This window comes from Triturus cristatus, chromosome 6 (genome assembly GCF_964204655.1).
Source record: "Triturus cristatus chromosome 6, aTriCri1.1, whole genome shotgun sequence".
Taxonomy (NCBI): Eukaryota; Metazoa; Chordata; class Amphibia; order Caudata; family Salamandridae; genus Triturus; species Triturus cristatus.
Window position 1 is genome coordinate 1,466,104,937 of NC_140589.1, and position 21,731 is coordinate 1,466,126,667.

Genomic DNA, 21,731 nt, shown 5'->3' on the forward strand with positions numbered 1-21,731 from the left:
GGGACTGCACCCTTGGGCCTCCCTGACTGCCTTGGGCCTCCTGAAGACTGGCGCCCCCACCTGAGCGCAGGGCTGACAGGGCAGGCACAGCTTCGGCAGCAGCCCCCTGGGGCATCGCTGAGGCTTGACAGCTATGGGGACCCTGAGTTACGACCTTGCTACTCCTCTGCCTGCATCTACCGTCACTGGACCCGCTGATCTGCCCGGATGGCTGGGTGTCGGTGGAGGCCCCGCCTGGCGGTCCTGGCTGCTGCCCAAAGACGGGGATGTAGGCACCCTGCCACGCATCAGCTGCTTGGCGGAGGAGATTCATCCACAGAGACATAGGAAATGGGTGATCGGCTGTGCGGAAGGCCCCCTCTCCCCACACCCCCTCTAACTGTACTGCTTGGGAGTTCCTCATGGGGGCCAGGGCTGGGCTTAACTGGCCTTCCCGGGGTGTGCTTGCTGTCACTGCACCCGGGCTGCCCCCCCCCCCCTTCCTTTCTATTGGCGACCACTGGACTGGTGGACCCCAGGGACTGTTGCAGCCTGGGTGACCCGCTGGAGGACGCCCTTTCTTCACCTTCATTGGGGCTCTGGCCTGGACCACTGGGCCCTACCAGTCTCCCTCACTGACAGACCCACAGGAGAGGGGATGGGGTACTCTTAACCAACACGATCCCCCTGGTACTTGGGATCTCTTTTGGCTCTCCTCTGCCCGCAACAAGGCACATCCCCCAGTGTATGCTGCAGCCCCTTCATCGCCTGCGGGGAACACTCTCTGGCCTAGGAGTTCTGGGCAGGGCCATTGGTGGCTTTTTCTTGCCCCCCTCCCTTCAGCACCTGCCAGCAATCTTCGATGAACCCTGCTGAGTGGATGCTGCTTTCCTCACAGGCCTGACACTGCAGCATCGCTCAATTTTACCAACCCGCCAGCCCCATTCTGTCCTGCATAAGTGGAGCCCAACTTCTGGTTTGCGCACCCGGTGATCCCCCTCTGGACATGCCACGTACCAAGGATGGCAGGGACACCTTGCCCGCTCTGGCCAAAGACAACCCTGTAGCCTCCCTGTGGCTCAGTCTAAGCCTCCACCCCTCAAAGACAATGGCCGCTGGCGACTCCGCCTAGGCTCACCTCACGCAGGCCTACATGAACGGCTTCTTGCATGAGATTAAAACAGAAATTGGATCCCTCAAAACGGAGTTTAAAGCCGGCCTACATGAACTTCGGCAGGAAGTTGCAGATATTGGGGCCAAGTTGACTATCTTGAACGCACGGCAAACGCACAATCGTAAGACCACGAGAACCTATGGCGCAGAATGGCAGCATTAGAAGACTAGCACATCAACCTTCAACTGAATCAGGAGGACTTAGAAAATAGGAGCAGAAGGAACAACATCCATATTAGAGGGGTCCCCCGCGGAGCAGAGGGACCAGACATCATGACCTTCACTGCTGACCTACTCCAGTCAATTAGGGGTGACTATGATGCAACCCCTCTGGCGCTGGACGGGGCTCATCAAGTTGTCACAGCCCGGCGCCACTCAGATTTCACCCCAGACATTCTTAGAACGTCCACTTCTTCACTGAAAAGGAATCCATCCTCCAGAAGGTGCGAGGTGCAACAGACCTGGTCTACAACGGCTATCCTATTCAGCAATTCAAGATATTGCCCCTATAACACTTAGCAGGACCTGAGAGTTCAAGCTGGTCACTGATAAGGTAAGTGACCACAACCTCAAGTACCAGTACCAATAGGGCCACCCCTTTGCTTTGATCTTCCCTTGGGAAGGCAAACGTTGAGTCTCTCGCTCCCTGCAGGATGCTAAACAACTTCTGCATCCCCCGAAATAGTCTAGAGCCCCCCCCTCTCCTCAGGCCTCCCTGAGAGAATCTATAAGGCAGGAATGGTCTACGGTGCCTTCCCTAAGCATAGTTTAATAAACAAAGGTCCTTGGCATAAGAGGAAATGATACGAATGTTTCAACATAGACTACAATGAGCACTATGGAGGTTCTTCCAATGTCCAGCCGGACAGAGGAATATTTATTCAGGCAAGATAACAGGATGGGCAAAATACAAAGCACAACAAGGATGGCGAACGGCACAGTCCTGTACCGAGCGTTAGAAAAGAAGGTGTAGGGAGTATAGACACAAGAAGGAAAAAGCAGGCAAAAAAGGGAGAGAGAGAGCAAAAGGCGGCTTACATTTACATACTAATACTGTGTAAGCTCAAACCAACAAACAAAGCACTCATTTTGTCACAGTGGTTAATTAGTGGTGTTTGTTACAAAGGTCGACGTTTCGATCCCTAGCTCTCAATACTATGGGATCATCATCAGGACTAGAAATTGAACTGTTGCCTGATAGATAGTGTCAAGGAGCCTGGAGAACAGCTCAAAGTGGAACTAGTAAGGCTCGGTGGGAGCCAGGGACAACTCGATGGGTGCCTGGGGTACGTTGGAATTCCGCGATGCTGGAAAGAAGGATCTCAGTGTTCGTGTTAAGGGACCGTCGGCGACTGATGAACCAAGCGATCAGAAAGACTGGAGCTTAAGGATACAACCAGGGCGCAGGGGGCCAGAACCAAGTGTTCAAGGGCCTGCGGTGGACAGTCTAGGCAGCGGAAGGGGCTGCCGGGTAGTGCGGGACCGGAGCTCTCAAGGAGTAGCTGGCGGCCGGAGGGAGCAAGAGTCTGCTTCTCTTTTCTAACGCTCGGTACAGGACTGTGCCGTTCGCCATCCTTGTTGTGCTTTGTATTTTGCCCATCCTGTTATCTTGCCTGAATAAATATTCCTCTGTCCGGCTGGACATTGGAAGAACCTCCATAGTGCTCATTGTAGTCTATGTTGAAACATTCGTATCATTTCCTCTTATGCCAAGGACCTTTGTTTATTAAAATAAGTTATTACCCGAGGTCCCTAGGCTACCAAAACGGGTTCCCTTGTTCTTTTCCCTTCCCTAAGCATAGAACACGCACTAAGGAGCAAGCATCTTCCCAAGCTAAGCAGGACTTTATCCAGCATCTCCGTACCATGGACGAGTCTCATTCACCAGGTTGATCCCCTAAGGCCTCTGAATAGCGGACGTTCCACTCCAACAAGGATTGAAACTAACCCACATCTAGCTGCAGGGTCAACCTGGCCTGGACAGATGGAATGCAGCCAACAAGTGGGCCCGCGGGGGCGCTCCTCACTTGCCCGTTTGATCCCTGCTGCAGGGCGCGGAGGCCAGCCTATTGGAATCACCTCCTTGCACGCCTTTGAAGGGTGACTTCTTCAGAATGGCCCTTGTTTTGACATATGGGCTGTTCCAGGACGATAATAGAATTTACAGGCCCTGTTGGCCACCATGTGTTCACATTTCCATAGCCCCGGTCCTCCCACCCCTTTTTCCCCTCTACTGATCCATGCCCCACGATCGCATTTGACCCCTCTACCTTCCAGTATGGCTGAATCCCTTCACGTTAAATTCCTCTCCCTCATTACATATGCTGTGGACCTGCCCCAAGGTGCGGGGACACTGGGATGCGGTCCGGCAGAGCCTAGGGGAGGCGACACACCGGGAAATACAGAACACACTAGAGGAATGTATTCTGGGGCTTCACAAACAGGCCTCAAAGTATAAAGTGCAATACCGTTTTATAGATTTAGCGCTCATTCTCGCTAAGCGTAATATAACTATGCGGTGGAAATCGCGGAGGCCCCCAGATACGCTCACATGGCATTCGGAACTGGTGAAATGGGGCGCTGCAGAGAGCGCGGCATTGCACACAGAGGAACTCAGGGGGCTGCGGAAAATACCAATAGCAATGGAATGGGATATAATGTTGGAAGCGATAAAAGCTGTAGGCGAAGCCTGAGACCCTACATAGAACATAGAATGCATCAAGGCCCACAGAGAAGGACGACGAGGGTCTTGCATTGTTAGCACAGGAGTAAATGTGTTGTATAAACTAGACACGTAAATTGGGCTGAGTACACCATTGAAAGGTAAAAAGCACATGGCACAGACGTACACAAGTGAGGGGGGGTGGAACGGGAGGGGGGGAGTTGGGGAAAGTTTCAAGTACTAAATACTGCATAGACATTATTTATAGCGGGGGCGGATACCCCGGCAGGCCTTGTAACACTTATCCTAGGATACTGAAGAATGTAACTATACAGCGATGGAATTCTACCACACACGAAGTAGGGTGTGATATGTACAGAATAAGGCTGCTACAAATGTATACTATAATGTCTTTGTACCGTCCTTGTACCGTGACATCTCGAAAATCAATAAAAAGTTTTCAAAAAAAAAAAAAATTCCTCTCCCTCAAAGCTAAAGGGCTTAACTCTCCTCAATAAAAGGCGCAAGGTGTGGCGTTACCTGCTCATACAAGATCTTGACATTTTCTTACAAGAAACCCACCTACTTCCCTCCGACACACCTTGTATGACAAACCCTAAATACCCACTTTAATTCTGGGCATACTTTTCATCCAAATAGGCAGGGGTCGCACTTCTATGTAAACCCAGATTCAGGCCCGTGGCTGTTGCGGGATGGCGAGGGCTGCTATTTGAAGGTTCGAGTACACTTTGACTCACGGCCCTTAACTCTCCTCAATGTCTATGCACCTAACCAAGCGCAAGACGCTTTCTTGAGATCTCTGCTGAAGGAGAAGCTGACACAAGCTGAGGGGCACGTGCTCCCTGGAGGGGATTTTAACCTGGTTTGGGATCCAGAAATGGATTTTAGCACTACTACCTACCAGGGAATGGGGGCAATGTCTGCTGCCCTTAAGAGAGACCTTACAGATTTGGGACTCGTAGATGCTTGGCGCTACAAATTCCCAGATGCCCGAGACTATTCCTTTTTCTCCCAGGTCCACCGCTCATACTCACGTATAGGTCACATTTTTCTCTCCCTCACGTGGTTACTGGAATCTGGTTATATTAAGGACATTTCCATCTCAGACCATGCCCATCTCGCAGTGGTTCTGCAGTGCCGTGGTGGGGGCCATGGCTCCTCCTCTTTGATGGAGGCTCCCTTCCCACATCCTGCGTGATCTGGTTGATCTCTCCGAGATACGATGGGAAATTTCAGCCTCATTTTAAACAAACGTGCTTCCTGAAACTCCTGAGCACACCCTTTGGGATACCTTCAAGGTGACTATTCGGGGGACCATCTCCTCAATAACCATTGCACGATCCCCAGAAGCCTGCCTTGTTGAAAAAGCCCTAGTGGAGGACATTGAAGCACAAGAGCAGTTGGACCACGAGGCACCGTCCAGGCAGCACAGAAAACGCCTGGCCATACTCCGGGGGCAACTGAGGGTTCATCGGGCAAATAAAGCAGAACAATCACTCATAACACTAAATCAGAAATTCTACGACAGGGAAGACAAGGTGGGATCAAGCTTGGCCCGCCGTCTCCGAGCCCACTCAGCTAGAGCTTAGATCTCAAAAGTTAAAAAAGTAGATGGCACCTGGGCATACACATCCGAGCAAGACAAAGTACAGGCATTCCACTCTTTCTACGCGGCTCACTATGCTGAAGACTAAAACTCTCTGGAGGACATCTCCTTCCTTGGCACATACCCCTGGGAACCTCTTGATCACTGACACACTCAACTGCTCGGTGACCAAATCATGCAGGATGAAATACGTAGGGCACCAAAACATCTCCCAACTGGGAAAACACCTGGCCCGGACGGTCTCCCCATCTCATTCCATCGCATCTTTCTCCCTCAGCTTCAGGACCATCTCCTTTGCCTCTTCAATACATTCTGGAAGAGACCTCAGGCCTTACCCCTACGATGTCGGAAGCTGTCCTCATCCCTAAGCCAGGAACGGACCCTTGTCTATGCTTGTCATTCCGACCTATCACCTTGCCCAATACAGATACGAAGATCTACATGAGATACTGGCGAACCGTCTTGAACCATACCTCCCTGGGCTGGTAGACCCTGACCAGGTTGGATTCATACACCATTGCCAGGCAGTAGATAACATCAGTCGAATAGCTCATCTCGTCGGGAGGGTCCAACGCCGGGACATCCTAGCTTGTCTGGTATCGCTGTACGCGGAGAAAGCCTTCGACCGGGTCGACTGCATGCAGTATTGCAAAAAAATTGGCCTATGATCTCTAGACTTATGGCCTCTTATGTTGCTCCCACAGCACGGATTCGTATCAACGGCCATCTCTCCCTGCCCATCTCTATACTAAGGGGCACTAGGCAAGGCTGTCCGCTCTCTCCATTGCTCTTCACCTTAGCAGTTGAACCCCTTGCCATCGCCATACGCCAGTCAGCAGATATCACTGGCATCCCCTTTGGAGGTCACAAGCACAAAGTAGCCTTGTTCACGAACTATCTTTTACTTTCATTAACTGCCCCACCACCTCCTCACCGGCACTAGCTTCTCTCTTTAGCTCATTTAAGAGGGCCTGAGATTTAAAATCAATATGGCCAAATCCCAGCCTCGAAACCAAACTCTGTATGACTAGGAGGTACTTCACCTCCAGACCCTCGTACCACTGCACTGGGCCACTCAATCGATCAGCTATTGGGTCTAAATTTTACCCAGTCTCTGTCCTCTTGGTCCCAGGCCAACTGGCCGTCCCGTAGGTGGGACGTATTTGAAGATCTACGGCATTAGAAAAAGCTTTCAATATCCTAGCTTGGTCGCCTCAATGTGAACAAAATGTCCATTCTACCAAAGTACTGAACGTATTCCAAGCCTTGCCCACACCCATCTCCCAAGTAGATATCCAGCGACTCTAATGTGATTTGAACTCTCATCTGGGCGAAGGGACAACCGAGATTCTCCAACTAGCTACTCATGATACCTCGGGATCGTGTGGGGTCTAGTCGGCCCCAACCTTCTTAAGATTAACTCTTTATATTAGTATCTTCCTTATAAACACCGTTCTTATAAATACATCACAATTCGTACTCTACACCATATCTTTGATACATTTCCTGTTACACTCTGGGTCTACCATTACAAGTGCATTCCATACTAATCCTCGTATTGCCTGTGATGTGCTGCTGTTTAAAAAGGTAACAAGAGAGAAGAAAAAATAAAGAATATTCAAACATTTCCCCATCACTCTCCCCAGTACTGGTGTTCCTATTAAATATTTCTATTGTGTAACTGGTATACAGAGGTTTCTCCGAGCTAGGTTTCAATTTCGTTATCCGGAGAAGGTAAAGATATTTCGGGCAAGTGATTTAATTGAATTCCGTTGACAACAGAGTGAGGAGTGGTTTCCATACCTCTTTAAATACAGATTCGGAGTTTGTGAAGGGAGGCGTGCATGCGCTCCATCCCCAGAATATACCATAATCTATGAAGCCAGCCTAGTTATGTAGGTGCTATTTGTGTTCCCCAGTGTGCCAGAATATTTTTAAGTGCAGCCCCCAAGACTAGTCCCATCTGTTTCCCCTTACAAGATATCAGTGGGAATGTGCAACCCTAACACTATATATGCCGGGAATTTTGGGATCTGCGTCTCAAACTGTTGATCTATTTAATCTAGTATCTTGGGCCAGTAGGTTGACGAAATGGTACAGTCCCCACACCCTCGTCAACAAGTTGGGCTGCGATCTGGGTTTCCTTTGTTATGGCGCACAGGTGTTGGGTACCAATAAGGGACTATTTACGTAGCTGTTTCTTTACTGGCCGTATCTCGCGCTGTGTGCTTGGCCCTATAATACATTTCTCCCTACTCCTTTCTCAATAGTTTCCTTCCTATTTCCTTTGCCCAACGTTTTTGACTAGGTGTAAGGTGTAGGTGGGCCGATTGGCACAACGTATCAGAGCTCAGAGATCAGTTTTTTATCGTTTTGTTTTGTGACCAGCCACTTCTCATATCACGTCAGTTTTCGGCTGACTTTTGGGTGGATATCGGGATGAAGCAGCCAATGTCTTAACTGCAAATAACAGAACCGTTTTGTCTCTGGAAGGGAGTAGTCCTGTCGCAGTTGTGGGAATGGAATAGTCCACTCAACGTCAAACAAGTGTCCTGCCGCCTTGCAAGGCGTAGCCTGCCATGCTGTAAATGCCTTGTCTTCCAACCCCGGAGTAAACGCCTTGTTCTCCAGCAGTGGTGTCATCGGGGAGGTAAAAGTTGTGAGTTCTCTCTTAGTTGCCACCTCATTACACACCTCCATCACCGACTTTGTGATACGTGACCTCTGGAGACTCCGTGGCCTATCAGATGTCTTTAGGAAAGGCACTTTCAATAGGAGGAGTCCTGCTAATGCCCTATCCTGGAACAGTCAAAGTTTTTCTGATTCTTCTCTGTTCCACTCCACGAGATATCTCATTTGGGCTGCTCTAAAATAGTCCCAACAGATTTGTAATACCCTGGCACCCCTCCGCCGGTTTTAAATATCCCTGTTCCCTTCCCTGCGCGGTCGGGCCCCTGCCCAAGCAAAATGGAGTACTTCCTTTTGTAGTGAAGTGAGTTTTCCCTTAGGTGGCTTCTGAAATAAATATAATGCCTTTGGTAGGACTGACATCTTAACAGCAGCTATGCGGCTCAGGAGTGACAGGTAGTGATGTGTCCAGCTATTTAAATCCTTCTTAATCTGTCGGGAGAGTTTGGTGTAGTTCAGTGTGACCGTTTGCTTAACGGAAGAGGCCAGTTCGATCCCTAAGTATGGGATAGAGTCCGCTGCTTGGACCGCGGGAAGCTATTTCCCATTGTCCAGGGGCCTGTTGATGACCCGGCTAGATTGAGAATCTGACTCCCCTACATTGAACCGGACTCAGGAGGGCCCTCCCAAAGGTATCCAGTTTCTCTAAGAATGCCGGGAGTGCTCTCCCCGGATACTCGAGTGAGGCTAATATATCATCGGCGTATAGGCTGATCAAGTGATTGTTCCCCCCCCTCCCCCCCCCCCCCCCCCCCCCCAAATGGAGTGCTCGTAATATCAGGGTTATCTCTAACCCTTTGTACCAGTGGTTCGATGTAGAGGGCAAACAGGAGGGGCGACAGCGGGCACTCCTGACTGATACCCCGCTGAATGGAAAAGGGATGAGATTAGATGCAGTTGACCCTAATTGAAGCTGTGGGAGAGCTATAGCAGCTCGCCACCCAAGATCTAAAGTGGCCCCCCATGCCAAAGTGGAGCAATGTTCTTTCTAAGTATACCCAATCTACTCCATCGAACGCCTTCTCAGCGTCGACCGTTAAAAAAGGTTATCCACGTTTGTATAATGGGCCTTGTCTATTAAATGAAGAATCCACTTGGTGTTATCCCCGCTTTGTCGGTTTTGGATAAATCCTGCTTGGTCTGGTTCAATTATGCAGTGCATCAATGGGCCTAGTCTTGTAGCTAAAATACTCAAGAACAGATTTAGGTCCACATTGAGAAGGGATACGGGGCGGTAGGAGCCACAGCCTTTGTCTTTTCCCGGTTTGGGTAGGACCACAATAGCCGGCAACAGCATTCCAGAGGGAATCAAACCCGGCCCCCCCCGAATTAATTAAATAATCGCGTCAGGACCGGGGATATAACTTGACAAAATGTTTGCATAAACCTGCCGGGAATCCATCTGGCCCCGGCGATTTATGAAGTTTAAGGCCTGATATCGCCCCAATCACCTCCTAAAACCAATTAGGGTCATCCAGCAGTTCCGCCTGATCTCTAGTTACTGTTGACGTGCGGATCTCCTCAAAGCATGACGTCATATGTTTCTCTGATGTGGCCCCTCCCTTGTATAATTCTGCATAAAAATCCCTAAATGTTTGTGCTATGTCTTCATCCTCTATGAGTTCCTCCCCTTTGCTATTCCTAAGAGAGTGGATCTTCGTTTGTTGGCTACGGGCTCCGAGTTTACTTGCCAACATGTGCCCCGCTCTATCCCCTCCAAAATAATAGGAGTACTTTAACCGCATACTCAGCTCTGTCACGGTACAGCCCCCCCCAGTTGCGCTCTTGCTGCCTTCAACTGTCGCCATATCCTAGGTGCTCTGGTCCAGCTATGAACTCTTTCCAGTTCTGTAACTTGTGCTGTTGAGTGCTCCCTCTTTTCTCTGCACGCTTTATTCTCTGCTGCCGAAATATCTAGGAGCTCCCCTCTCACCACGGTCTTCAGAGCCTCCCATAGTGTGGCAATAGATATGTCTGGGGGAATCGTTTACCTCTATATACTCCTGAATACATTAAGTCAGTTTTTGTGTCACTGTTTCTTTGTGAAGCATACTTTCCCTCAAACGCCAGCACCCTGGTTGTCTCTGTTGTGGTGGCAGCTGCAAGGAGACTGTCACTGCATTATGGTCAGAGAGTGCTGCCGGTGTTATGTCTACCTTCTCTACCATCTTGCTAATTTCCGTCATGCCCATTAGGTAGTCGAGAAGTGCATATGTTCCATGGGCATGGGAGTAGAATGAATATTGCAATGGTTGGGGGTGTGCCTCCCATCACAAGTCCACCAGCCCCATGGTCTGAAGCCATCTTTCTCTTCCCATGACAACTCTCCAACTTGTGTGTAACGACTGCTTGATCTATCTTTCACCGCATCCATGACAATATTCAAGTCACCACCCACTATCGCCATGTGTGCTTGTCTGCTCAGGACCTCTGAAATGGCGGTATTCAGAAATCTCTCCTGCCCTGAATTAGCGGCATATATTGATCATATCACCAGTGTGTGTCCCTCCGCATGGAGTGTATAAGCTAAGAGTCTCCCTTTGATTTCCGCCACCTTTTCTCTCACTTTCCCTCCCCCCCCCATGAAGTGCTTACCAATCAAGAAAGCTACTCCCACTTCCTTATCTGGAGAGGAAGAAAAGAATTGTTGGGGGAAGGCTCGCAACCGTGGCCGGTGCCAATCCTTTGATAAGAGATGGGTCTTCTGAAGGAGGCAAACGTTCGCTCCTGAATTTTCCAGATACGAAAGGATAGTCTCTCTTAATGGGGTTGTTAAGGCCCTTCAAATTAAGTGTTAGAACCCTCAGTGTGTCATGTGACAGGTTATGAGGATGTGAATGTTGCAACGCTGATCTAACTCCAAGTCACGGTTTCCCTTCTCCCCCCCCCCTTCCCAAACGCACACCCTTTCTCCAATGAGCGTATTTTGTCTCTGTGATACCATTACCATAAGTACCAGTTCACCACCCACCCCTCCCTAACGCCAACTGGAAATCCAAAAAGTCCCCATATAGTCCAGGACCCGCAGGTCGAGTTTGCATGTCCTTGGAATACAAAAAAGATGGGTGCATAGTGTAGGCAAAACAACGTGTGTGTGTGTGTGTGTGTGTGTGTGTGTGTCCCTGCTCCCATTGGGTGCCCCCGCCACCCACCAAGCCATTCTATGTTCACTTATCTGTCCCTTGGAGGTTCAAGTGCCCTCTTGGGATATCTTCTCCTTAGACAGTGTGTCTTGAAAGGATTGTCTTTCCTGTGCTATTGTCGTGGGGTCCGGCTTCACTGTGTGCTCCATGACGCGTCCCCCTCAGACCGGCTTCCATCGATCTCGAGAGGCCTTGTGGCCATTTCTTTCCGCCTCTTCCAGTTGTAAATGTTCAATACCCAGAACCCGGCACATTTTCTGCAGTGATCAGAGTTGGCATAGCTTGCCCTGCCATTTGAAGATCAGTCTGAAGGGATGACCCCATGAATATGCCACCCCTTGGTTTCGTGGGTGCATTGTTGTCAGTCGAAAATCCCTTCATTTCTGTAAAGTTATCATGGCAAGAACTTGATACAGTGCAATGGGATGATCCTGATATTTAAGTGGTTGCTTGTCCTTGGCTTTCCATAGTATTTGTTCTTTTAACTGAAAGTCCGGAAGGTAGGCCAGGACCTCCTTTATCTCCTTCGCAATTTCACCTTTCAGCATCTGCAAGTCCTCACGTAATGTGTTGAATAGCATCTCCAGAAAAGAGTGAGTGATCGGGGCTTCGGTGGTCTCCGAATCATGCGCCACTTGCATGGTAGGGGTTTCTCGCCCTTCTCCGCCGCCTGCCATTGGTCAGCCTGTCTTTTATATTTCTGTCTTTCTTTCCTCTCACTGAGGACATGACTACCTCCAGACCAATTCACCGCCCCGCCTTACACTGCGCCTCCTATGTGCTTCAAACTGGGGAGACCCCTGCCTTGTATCTGTGCTCAGCGATACCAAAGGGGATGATGGACAGAGCGTTTTAGCAAATCAAACACTCACCCCCAGTCAACTGATCTGGGTTTAATCCATCATCATTCTTTAGCTCACTTCTCCACCCCAGTTCAGACATGGTCATATGCAATCAGTCTGATCCTGTGCCTCATGGGAACAGTCCAGCCCGAACTGCCAAGCCATGTCCTCCCTGGACCGGAAACAAGCATCCTGGGTATGCTCAGACGTGAGTCCCGTGCTCTCCATGCCACTGGAATCAAGTTATCCTGGCTGAAGATTGGTGAAACCCCGAAACCGGTCCTTGGATGCTTGTTTCCAGTCCAGGGAGGACCTGGCTTGGCAGTTCGGGCTGGACTGTTCCCATGAGGCACAGGGTCAAGACTGATTTGCATATGGCTGGGTTCAAACTGGAATGGCATGGTGAGCAAAAAAACGATGGATTTAGGCCCAGATCTCTGTACTGGGGTGAATGTATGACATTGTTCTGCATTCTGTCCATCAACTGTTGTTTTTTGCATTTGTATCTATGCTTAGCACCGCTCTTGTGAATTAGGCCGTTATTATTGGTTCCACAGGCCTGGTCTCTAGCCTGTTGCTTTACAGGTGAGATGGCGAAATGCTGCCTCCCCCTCTCTCTCCTCCAAGGCAATCTCTCCCGGTAGACTTCCAGGCACGGGGGGCCCCCCTTGTGTTCTTCCAGGCCCTTTGCTCCTTGAATTAATGCTACCTTCACAGGCCTTCCTGCAGTCTTAGGGCCAGCGGTGTGTAAATTAAAGTATAGTGTGGGGCAGTCTCTTCAATCCTCACACCCTTGGCTTCTGCTAAATCGGAGCCTTCCCTCCCATGAACTGCCCCGCGCATGGACCCTGCGTACCTGTCCTCAGTCTTCTCTCGCCGGCTGCTATCTCGTACAGTTGCCCCGTGCAACAGCTCCGCGTGTCCGGCCCATGTTCCATGCTCGCTGTCTTATTGTGACTTTGCGCACATTAACTGCCGCGGTCTGTTACCTCTCTGCTCCTCTGTTCATATTGCCCCTCTCTGGATGCCCTCCATCTTTTGCTCTACACACCGTACCAACCACCTTCTCCTTCAAGCTTGCACTAGTGCTCAGGCCGCCTTCTCGTACCTTGACTCTGGCGCCGTGTATGTTTCCGCTCGTCCGGGGCTCCAGCGTCGCTATTCTGAGTCAGAGAGAGCTGTCGTCATCTTGCTCCCCCCGTGTAGCCACGTTCCAGGCGAATGGGATCTATTCTGTGGGCCTGGGACCCCTCGTTAGGATCCCAGAGTGTTCACTCCCAAGTCCTCAGGCAGCATGGGGCGCCTACTCAGCTATGTTGTTGGCTGGCTTCTCAGCGGGTGGATGGGAGCGGGGAGATGATCAAAGCAAGTCTTACCCTGTCGCCATCTTGGCCACGCTCCCCTGCCCCAACCTTCTTGAGTACTACTGGTTGTCTAACCTCTGCTAAATATCAGGGTGGGTCATCTGTGAAAGTGAAAAACACTTGTTCCCTATGGATCGTGTTGTTGCCTGTAGACCCCTCTGGGACCTGGATTCGTTCCCCAGATTAGCCCGTCCCCATAGCGCATGCACAGCCATTCCTACGAAGACGGTCCTCGACATCTGGGACAAGATAACGATTCCTAGGGGCCTCACGTCTTTTCCCTCCCCCAATTCCCCAGTGGCACATTATCCCAACTTTCCACCAGCCCTGCAACCACATTCATTTTAAACATGGGGGGGATGGTGAATGCTGCACAATTCAGGATCTATTTGAGTGAGACACTCTTAAAATCTTCAAACAATGTAAAAAAGCCTTTCACCTCACAAACATAGCCAGGCTACAGTATTACCAGCTCCGACATTGGTTGCTTACGCCAACTTACATACAAGGGGCTACTAGACCACTCACCTCCTTTGAGGCCCTGGTAAGGGCTTCTGATAGAACCCAGGGCTTGATCTCCCGCACCTATCGGTTTTATAGCACTCCTCCCCCCCCCATCTACCCCCATACATTTCAAAGGTAGTGGTCTGCAGATCGAGGGGAGGAAATCTCACCGGAAAGTTGGGAATAACTTTGACGCAACATTTCCAAAATGTACAGGAGTATTCCCCAGCGCAACTCCGCTTACAAACTCATGTCGCGTTGGAATTACACCCCAGCACGTTTACACAAAATTCTCCCGACCGTATCACCCCTCTGGTGGCGTTGCCAGTCAGTGGTGGGTGATTTCCTCCATATTTGGTGGTCCTGCCCAATGCTGACCATTTATGAAAGGAAGTCCTGAGCCACATCAAAGACACTGTAGGCTTTCCCGTGCCAAGCTCCCCTACAGGGACTCTAATGGGCATCTGTTCTCAACAGCTTGCAGCTATGACCCATTCGGATTGGCGCCTCATTGCACACATGCTAGGTGCAGACCACGGGCCTCCACTGGAAGAAGCCCTCCACCCCTCCCCACTTCTGCATGGTTCGTGCGTCTCTGGTACATCAAGGCAATGGAGCTTTTGACATACCGGATTATGTATACCGAAACCAAATTCACACACATCTGGTAGCCACTGATCGACCATTTTTCTAAACTAGTAGACTCCTGTTACACCCTCCCTGACTTCGGCCTCTACAACTATTTGAGGATGCGATCCTGCCATACGACAGGGGGACCCTCACAGACTAGGTCTCCCCCCCACAGGTGCAGCGAAGAACTTCCCTCCCTTTAGTCCTCACATAACACTTGTCTGACACTCTCCAGGACTCGCCCCCCATTCCCCCGTTGTGATATTTTGTCAACTACGAAGCCTTATCCCCAACTATCGAGTAGGACAAATTTATGTACTCCTCTATGTGCTGAAACTCATATTTATCTGTTACTTGAGATACATTGCATCTGTCAAATGTTCATGACATCTCTAATGTACGAGGCCTCACAGTCTCAGTAACATCCAACTGCCTTATGCTTTGTATGGTGACGATTGGATGTCTCTATAATCTTTAATAAACAGATTTGACATAAAATGTAGCCAACACCCCACCCACCAACTTGTGAGTGTCTGATTTTAAATAACACTGATATCCCATTAAATGAGATACTCTAGATCTCCTGTCCTGAAAATATATCACTTTTAGATGTTTTCAAGCTTATATCGGCATTTCTAAACCACCTTTCCAAGCCCGCCTCATTCTAGGAGAAGACTGACTCTTACTGTCCTACAAATATGAGCAGCAGCATACTGATGCACTCACATAAAATTGATCTGGCCAAACTAGGCTGAAAGACCTCTATTCTTTCTTCTCTCATTAGATCTTCCAGATGTGTGGAATTTACAGTGCCTGACACCCTTAGATCGAAGTCATGGACCAGTAGTCTTAATGCTTATTTAGTCCAATCGACATCTAGACATTAACCTGTGACATGGAGTGGCAGAAACAGATCCTATCTCCTTGGGAAATCTATTAAAGTCTATAAATGAGCAAAAGCCAGTCTATGAATCACCAAAAGCCCTTAACCTGAATGTATGCTGTGACTGACTCTAGGAACACTGAGTCCAACCCCTTGTAAAACATTTCCTCATGAAAATACAACATGGAGGTGCGCTCAGGGGTAAGCACTCGTCTATTATTGGCTGTGGGACTGGAGGGTTAGTTCAGAAACAGCAGGCCATCCGCTAACACTTCCCCAAAGTCTGGCTGGTTACACTAGTCTCTGCCCTGTAGAAGCTGTGTGGGTGGCATGATAATCAGATTTCCTAAAGCATAATTTCTGCACACTGGTAAGACGCTGAAGGGGGGCAACAATCGAGCACTTGCACCACTGCCCCTCTGGTCACTGCAGTGTCATTTTGTTCACCCTGGTGCTCTTATCTGTGCCCCTTCCCTATCCTCTGCTACTCTTATCTGTGCCCTTTATGCAGCTTGGCTTTGAAAAAAGGCTTTATAACTAGTGAATAACACGCTCCCATTCAAAAAATCTCCATTTAGCCTTTGCTACCCGGAGTGCCCCAGGAATCCTTCTGCACAGCCTTAGAAATAAAGGAATTCATCTTAAGAGGATTTCAGCCAGCTACTTTAAGTCACCTCTGGCTAGTTAGCAAATGTTGCTGCTATACTGTCAAATTAAAAACCTTAAGCTGTTATAGGTTCTATTTCTATGGAAAAGCTTCTCTTGGAACCTGATGTGACAGCAGTTAAATATTCTTTAAAAGGTAATTTCGGATGGTCCAGCTAAATTTTCTGAAACAACTTTTTAATTCAAGCACAGTACACGGAAAGGGTCTCGGATTGCCATCCCTGTCAATGTCAAAATGAGGCCCTGGCCCTCTCTGGCAATGATAAGTTACTGTGCCATGGGCACAGAAGCTGTGGGGTACTGAAATGGGGAGTTAATCCCACCCAGTCTGAAGTGAGGGGAGACACACAAGACATTATCCCCCTCCAGTTTAAAGTGAAAACTGATGTGATAGACAGAGCAAGGCTATCTGAAGCCGAAACATCACCTAAAACTCTTCGAAGCGCTACAGAGTAGCCAGGAGGAGTCAGCAGAGTATGGGAAGGTAGGATGTGCCATTTTATGTTGATGGTACTGCTGGCTCTCGACTTGAGAAAACTTCAGGAGGCTCAGGACCTCAGTGACGTAACTAAATAATTAGAAAAACCGAGGGGGCTTGGAGTCCCACCAGAGTCTGCTCCTTAGGCTACAGCTCTTCAAGGAGACAGTTGCTAAGTGCAGCATGACCTCAGCCAGACATGTTCAGTCACCAAGTATGATCTTCAGTGTCAGTGGAAACATTACAAACAGAAAATCTGAGGACTATGCACGTGTGTTTAGTGTCAGTTTGATTTAAACTGTGTTTATTGAAATCCATTTACTAACACGTTCATTCGTGAATACATTGAACAAAAGCCCTGATCTTTGGTGTTAAAAAAAAAAAAAGAGAAGGATATACCCATACAGTGTCTAAATTGCACAGTGTGAAACTAGGAAACCTGAAGCCAATTACCGGCTTTTCCTCTTGACTGAACTCTGCGAGCCATAGCACATTCTTTACTTCACTATCATTTTCATCAACAAACCAGTCTGATAGCAGATTGACCCAATTCAGTTCACAGTCTGCGCTCTACAGATACCTCATCTGTATGTGGTTATCATACAACAACACATTGATGTAATTCAGTTCAGGATCTGCTCTGTACAAAAACCTCACTTGTATATGGTTACGCTAAAACGATCTTGCTTCTCAATTAATAACAATATAGGCCACACAAATAGAAAATATGCCAAAATAACATACCATATATTTTCTTGACATTTGCTACTTAATTTACATCTTGATGGCTCAGGCTTGTGCTTTGGCTCTCAGAGTCCATCTCCCCACCACTCGCCATTTCCCCCCAAATGTAGCATCTCCTACGCCATTCTGTGCAGCGCTGGGATCTGACCTCGGCCCCCTACTGTGCTATCAAGTAGCAGTTACAACAGGAAGCAATGGGAACGCGCATGACAGAACCTCGAGACACCATTGAGCCGCCTGCGCACAGAGAGGGCACGCGCACAGAGGTCGCTTCTGCAGGTTGTGTAACATTATTACAACTCCAAGGCCTACCTTCAGTGAAACGTTCTTGCCGAATGTCACATCTCCCGACACCGTCAGGTGGTCCAGTTCGAGCATGTCCGGGTTGCTCTCGAACCGCTTCAGGTAATCTTGCACCTGTTACAAAAAGAAACATTAATACTTCTCACAACTGTCTTCCAGGACACAAATCAATGTACATTAACCGTCACATCTGGAAAGCTACAGACACGGAGTGACTTGTTTCGAAGTTGTGCTCTGCAGTGAAGCCCACTCGCTTCTCTCACATCTGTAAATCATTGGTTCTAAATTCAACAGCCAGAACCAAGCCACGATTGTGAAATGGGTAAAGGAGTGCCCCCCCTCCACCCCCTCCCCGTAACAAAAGGCAATGCACCTTCCTACTGCAAGAAAAAAATAAGCTAATAAACACAAGCACTGCAAAATACAGGAGCTGGAGGTTGTCCTGTGCGCAACATTTTGCATAAATTTTCATGCATTAGGAGCAAAAAGAAAATGTTCCTTTGCATAGCTGGGTCATGGCATAGACACACTGAGCAAGCGCCATTAATTTTTCAAAAATATTTTCATAATCAACAAACATTACTTTATAGCTATCATATCTGACAATTTCGACCATAAAAATCAACAAAGAGAATTATAGAGTATTGATACTCAGGACGATGTCCTGTTATATCAAAACAGTTGAGAGGCAAGAGGTGACGTCCCTATAAATGCCACTGAAGGACTTTCGGGAGGATTATGCGTGAAAGTTAATGCAGCACCTGCCCCACAATTCGTCCTTGCTCTTCAAACTAAAGAGAACTCTCCGGACTGGTCACTACAATACTTGTAGTCTTGACCGGCCAAAGCAAACAGCTGGTTGGCACCTCGGAGGCTCCCTTCGAAGAGTCGTCAGATGTGAAGCTTCCGAGAATCTTTGCTGTCTGTACTTGCAATACTCCACTTTTTCATCCAACTTCAGAAAAACCATCACTTTTCTCACGCATTTTACAATGCTCTATATTTTGTGGATGTTGGCTTTTCAGAAATTTCTTGGGACAGCGCCCAGCAAAATCAGACTCCAACCCCCATTCATTGATGAGAGCATTGTACTTTGAGAAAATGCTGACACAAGACTCGCACAGTGATGGAAAGACAACTACATGTGTAAGAAACAATCAATGAAACCCAGAGTAGGGAGGAACATCTTCAGTTGTTTGAATCCTGTGGGAGACTGAACTCATTAGCAGTTGAAAGACAAAACTAGCTTAGCCTTTCAAGAATGTGTAACCCCTTCATATCTCGCTTCAAGAGGGATGCCATCGGGGTATAGTGGAGTGGTGAACCCGACAAGCGAAACAAGAGTACCTCTTTCTTCCTGCTGATCTAAAGTCCTGCTTTTCACCCTTCTACTTTCATACAACAGCGTCTTATACGAGTCTACTTTGACAGGCTAACTGCAAGAATACAAACTACTGGTTTAATCAGTATGGTGGGATAAAGTAACCCTGGTGGCATAACTGCACCTAGTAGAACAGATTCCAGCCACAAGTAAATAGGCACTATAAAAGCATCAGAAAACAGATCTAAAAATAAACAGACACAATAAAAGCAGATACAAACCAGGGAGAATGAAAAGATACTCAAACAGATGGGTCTTTCAGCAACACAATAAATATTTAATGAACTCAAAATGAGCAATGAGAACATCAGTGCCAAGGAGAACAATCAAAGATAGATCGACGCACCATTGCACGTTGAATTAGACAGCACAGAACATCATGGCTGCCACAAACCAAGGTGAGGTTTTAAAAAACACAAGTGCAGGATCTTGAGATGAATCATGCTAAACTAGCAGTTTGCATTCATGAATTTGTCAATATAAATTAAATTTGCTCAATGGATTAACCTCACTTAATCATGTGTTTGTGATAAAATATTTACAGCTTACGATTTATGTAGGCACAAAGTCCTCACCTGGCAAGGGCCGCAGTGCCATCTGCCAAGCAAGGCGGTTTGACCCAATTGTTATTTTTGTCCAGTGAGTCCAGTGGATGTGATGACGTACCCCAGCATAGCAAGGGGCAGGACAGCAGGTGTAACTAAAACATATCCTCCATGCATTTGTGGAAAGTTGCTACTGCTGCTTTGAATCCAGCTATATTGGGAGAGTGATGGCTGGTGGCAGCCGATTCTAGTTTCAGGCCTCTTTCTCTGTACCCCGTGTTTTTGCTTTCAGCATCCGTCATACTGTGTGCTCTTGCACGCTATCTGGCTGAGAGGATGCAATGTGAATGTTGTCCTAGGAAGAACGAGCGCACCTTGCGACTGCTACCATCAAAATTATCTTATATACACCAAGTACTGGCACCAACCTACTTATGGTAAAACCTTTAAACGTTGTGTCTCGACTCTGCTAACCTCTTACCTCAACCATCTGCTTTCAGAATAGCAGTGAGGGTTCAGAAAAGGCCTCAGTAAAGGAACAGTAACACTTGAAGTGCTTAATGGCATCCGCAACATTCTACATGATGGTAATATTGTTGTACTGGTCTTACTAGATCTCTCAGCAGATTTCAATACCATTGATCAGATGAAATGTCTAGCTATGGTGGAAAACTGAACTAAGTTTAGAGACCAAGCACTGAAATGGTTCACCTCTTTCCTTGTGGAGCGGCAACAACCAGCGAAGATGTGAATTAGCATATCAAGATGTGACCTGGAGGTATGTGACCCATGAAAAGGTTCAATACTCTGCTACACTCTTCAACCTTTATCTACACACAGTGTATTATGAGAGTCCGGAACTTCTGTAAAGGATATTCACAGTTACCGCACTTACCTCATATTGATTTACGATTGGATAGCCGAAAACTTACTCATGCTTTCCATGCAAAAAACAGAGTTCCTGCTCATCGGTCCTGAACCCGAAATCAGATATGGCCTGGCCCTCTTGAACGAGCGGAACCTTGAATGCTTCATCCCAAAACAAATTCCTAAAGTTAACTTCCTCGACTTCACTCTTGATAATACTCCATTCCCTCACATAAAAAAAAAATCGATTGGTCAGACACTTTTTTTTTTAACCAACTAAACTCTCTTCCTGGCCTGTTGAGGACTGTAGCACATACCTTTATCATTTTAAGATTGGTCACTGGAAAAACTGTGTTTGCAGGTATTCCACAATCATCCCTAGCCCTAATGAAAGCTGTAATCAACACCACATCTAGACTCGTCGCAGACAGCGTGAATTTTACCCACATTTCCAGGATCATGAAGGATCTACACTAACTGCCCTTCCAAGCTAGGATGAAGTTCAAAATGTGTTGCCAGGCTCACAAAGTAGGACAGCTGAATATCCAACTACCTGGCCAACCTTTTGATCACCTTGGGCGGCCAATCAGACAAGTGCTGAAACAATTCTTTTTGGAGGCACACACAAACTTCCGTTCCTGCACTCCCCAGTTCCTGCATGCAGTAAACAACTGGCATCTGTCTTGTCAATTTGGCTAATCCAAACAATTTTGACATTAATCCAGCTCTCCGATTGTATTAATTCCCAGTTACACCAGGAGGATTCTACCCCATTAATTTACCTTCTGAATACAATTATAAGATGTAATTTACATATTTTTGCCCCCTACCTAGGTCATTGATTGTTATGTCTATCTTATCTAATATATAAGATATCTAATATGCTGTCTTATTGTAAAGTGCACCAGTACCCACTGGTATAAACACTGGTATAAACACACTATATAATTTAAAAAAAAAATAAAAAAATTCTCACCCTCTCTGAATTAATAATTGGGTCCAGTTATTGGTTTTGGAAGACAAGAGGGTTTGTCTTGAATTGAAAACTTATTTTTACATGCCCAAAAGTCTTTATTGCAATTGGTTCTTACTGTGCTTGAAAATATTTGCTCAATAGACTGCATTATGTAATTGTATTCACTGGCTCACCAGTCATTCATCCTCACTGTCCAGATAGAAGCATGCAGCACCTAGAAGCTGGAATTAAACTGTTTCCTTCTCCAACATGGCCTGATGGCTCCAAATAGTCAAA

General features: G+C 47.7%; 1 protein-coding gene across 4 annotated transcripts in view; it reads right to left on the minus strand.

The window, feature by feature from the left end:
* Positions 1-21,731, minus strand: part of UGP2 (UDP-glucose pyrophosphorylase 2) — a 496,883-nt gene that overhangs the window by 35,696 nt on the left and 439,456 nt on the right. For all 4 annotated transcript variants that reach the window (XM_085612548.1, XM_085612551.1, XM_085612550.1 and 1 more), the window contains exon 9: positions 17,696-17,800. In XM_085612548.1, coding sequence (XP_085468674.1) covers positions 17,696-17,800 — 105 coding nt within the window. The remainder of the gene's footprint in view (positions 1-17,695; positions 17,801-21,731) is intronic.